This window comes from Lepidochelys olivacea, assembly GCF_965140295.1.
Source record: "Lepidochelys olivacea isolate rLepOli2 genome assembly, chromosome: 7".
NCBI classification, from domain to species: domain Eukaryota; kingdom Metazoa; phylum Chordata; order Testudines; family Cheloniidae; genus Lepidochelys; species Lepidochelys olivacea.
Window position 1 is genome coordinate 123,507,705 of NC_140417.1, and position 3,201 is coordinate 123,510,905.

General features: G+C 45.8%; 1 protein-coding gene across 1 annotated transcript; it reads right to left on the minus strand.

Annotated features, from left to right (window-relative positions):
• Nucleotides 1–219: 219 nt before the first annotated feature.
• Nucleotides 220–2,815, minus strand: LBX1 (ladybird homeobox 1; the record flags this gene model as incomplete). Its single annotated transcript, XM_084635471.1, has 2 exons — nucleotides 220–1,748; nucleotides 2,491–2,815. 2 exons carry the CDS (start codon nucleotides 2,813–2,815, stop codon nucleotides 1,261–1,263), a joined length of 813 nt encoding a protein of 270 aa, XP_084491597.1. The 3' UTR covers nucleotides 220–1,260.
• Nucleotides 2,816–3,201: the final 386 nt, after the last annotated feature.

Here is a 3,201-nt window from a genome sequence, read left to right on the forward strand (position 1 = left end):
AAGGGTAGAGAGGGGATGTGGCAATTCCTTTGTGGAGCCGTATTTTGTAATCTCAGGCGAATAAAAGATATTAGAAGCATATTTAGTTCACAAAGAATAACGTTAAAAGTCTATTAAAATGGTAAAGATTTTATTGTATCGGAAAAAGAGCGATCTGTACAATTCTAAGAGACAGGAAATAAAGCGACATTGTCCCTGTTGTAACTTAAATAGCAGGCCTTTGAAAATTTTTACAATTCAAACAAAACCATTTTGAAATCTGTCCTTTTTTTTTTTTTTAAATGTATAGCGTCCTCTTTAAATGTCTTGATCTTGGGATTTGTCCTCTTTCTTTTTGTAGCATGCAAAAATTCTAAAAAGAGTAAAAAATAATTCTAGGATTTTCTTTTTGTAACCACCTTCATATAAAAATACGAAAGGTAGCTTTTTAATAAAAGCACAACAATAGCAGAAAATGGTAAAAATAGCTTTTCCTTGGTAAAATGAGGCAGAAATTGCATTGGATACAAATATCTATGCTCTGAGGGCGCGGTGGGGAGGGGGTGGTACATATTTTAAACTGACAGTATTACCCATCCCCTCGTTCCCAAGATTTTAAAAGAATGTTTTTTTGTAAAAAAGAAAAAAAATATTTCGTGCACATCTGAAACATGCAAGGAAAGGAAAAAATGGCTAATTTTAGCCTAACTTAAATCTCCTATAAACTGGTTCATTTTTGGGAAGTCGTTTAAAATAACTGCCTAACAAAACATCTGTTTGAAGTGGTGTATATCTTGCAAGGTTATGCTTTCCTTTACAAACGAAACCAATTGATACAGGGTTTTTTTAAATCATACCCTCGAAAAAAGAAAGAAAATCCAATATATATGTTTAAATATTTATACAGAAGCCATCCATAATTGCACCATTCCAAAGATGAAAACTACCTGATGTGACAGGCATGGGATATTGACTCTATTTTAAATTATTATTTTTTCCTATTGCTTATTGCTTTTATTGAAAAGAAACTGCCTTATTTCGTTGCAAACAACGCTGAGTGTCTGTCACCAGAGTTCATAGTTCGAGAATACTGTTGGGCAGGCTTTGCTCACAGTTTCACAGGTCCACCCCTTGAGTGTGGGGTTGTGTGGCTGTCAATGTCTGGGTTTGTTTTTGTTTTGGAGGAGAAGAAGAAGAAGAAGAAAAGAGAGAAAACAGGTGTGAGTGTGAGTGTGTGTGTGTGGGAAATATACCCACCACCACCATCACCACCACCACAATTCAGTCATCAACGTCAATTTCCACATCATCTTCATCCTCTGAGCACTCCTTACTGCTGTTGGGTTGGTCTGTGAGAGGGGATTCAGGAGACAGCTGAAGGTGGCTGGCGGTCTCCAGTCCATGTTTGGTTAGAGTTGGAGAAAGGGAACGCGATTTTCCCCTCCCTTCCGAATTCTGCTCCAGCTCTGAAATGCTAACAATATCCACCTGGGCGTTGGGCCCCAGTTTCTTGGCAGATTCCACATCTGCTTTCATCTCCTCCAGGTCTCTTTTGAGTTTGGCTCTGCGGTTCTGAAACCAGGTGATCACCTGGGCGTTGGTCAGCCCCAGCTGCTGGGCGATTTGGTCTCGGTCGGCTGGGGAGAGGTATTTCTGATACAAAAACCTCTTTTCCAGTTCGTAGATCTGGTGGTTTGTAAAGGCGGTTCTAGACTTCCTCCTTTTCTTGGGAGTTTGTCTCTGGCCAAAAATAGTCATCCCATCCCTTCCTGCAAATAGTTAGAATATTTTTCTGTTCAGTCACACACAGAGAACCCCCTGCCCTCTCCTTCCAATAAGTTGGAAGCGGACAATAATAAATAAATCACCGAATGGAAGCAGCGTTAAGCAACTCAAAGGTGAATCCAAACCCAATTAAAGTGTGTGTGTGTGTGGAGGGGGTATTTTGGGATGCAACGGACAAGTCCTTTGGATTTTCACCTCTGACCACCTCTCCTTAGGTGTGTTGGGAACGTATCCCAAACTCCGAGCTCTGTGAGTCCTAATTCAACGCAGCAGAGCCAACAATTCCCCCCCTCAAATAAAAGAGAAGGAATTAGGCCCAATTTCCCCCTGTCCCCCCATCTGTAACAACAATAAATCGTGGATAATTTGTGGGGAGAAGAAAATAAAACAAAGGACTAACAACTGATTTGTGTTGCCCGGATTTTCACTGGAAGGCAACTTTAGAGCCATTTCTGGAAGGAGACGGTGGCAGAGGGAGGGAAACACTCTATACAGAAATGAAATCAAAAGGTGAGGTCTTAAGGGCCAGCCAGCTGGTTTCGCCTGCGATCTTCCGCAAATCCCTCTCGTTCCCTGCTAAGCAGAGAACCTCTAGGTTGGTCTCCATCTCAGGCAGGTGAAGTTCTCCACTGATGCTCTCCACAAACGCAACCACACCGAGAAAGGAAGGGGGTGGGGGGCGGGAGTGTGTTAAAAAACAACCACAACAGCAACCACGGATCTTACCTTCAGCTGCCTGCAGGACGCTGACTTCCAGCCCTTTGAAGGTTTTGCTGGCCAGTTCCTCCAGGGCACAGAGCGGGGAGGTTTGGGAGAGGAGCGCCCGGCTGGAGAGAGGCAGGCCGGCTGGCGGGTGCTTGTCGGCGCTGGAGAGGAGATGGGCTGTCCCGCAGATCGTGTAACTTCGCCTGACGGCCGGCTTGTTCAGAATGTCCTCTATGCTGAAGGGGGTCAGAGGCTTGTTGGAATTGGCAGGAGGGGGCAGCTGATCCAGCGGGCTCCTTCTTCTCTCCTCCACCGAGGAAGCCTTGGCTTCTTCTTTGGAAGTCATGCTTGACTTGGGCTGGAAATTGTTTCTCGCTCTCTCGCCCCCCCACCCCACCCGCCCCTTGCCTTTTGTTTTGGGGTCTGGTGCGGAGCCGCGGCAGCGATCTGTATTTGCACCCGCCAGCGAAGGAAACAAAAATCACAAGGCGAGCGGCGGCGGCAGAAGTGGAAGGGAAAGTGGGGGGGGGGGGAGGCAAGAAAGTTCAAACCACCACCGCGGACTCCAGCGGCGGAGAAACAGGTCTTCTTCCCGGAGCAGCCTCAGCCCGCAAGGTGAGGAGGAGAGACTGGGAAGGGATCCCTGCAGTCCTGACACGGAGAGAGGGGACACTGCTGCACTCCTGTCCCAGATTTCCTCTTCCTGGCTGCTATTTTAAGATACACCCCAAA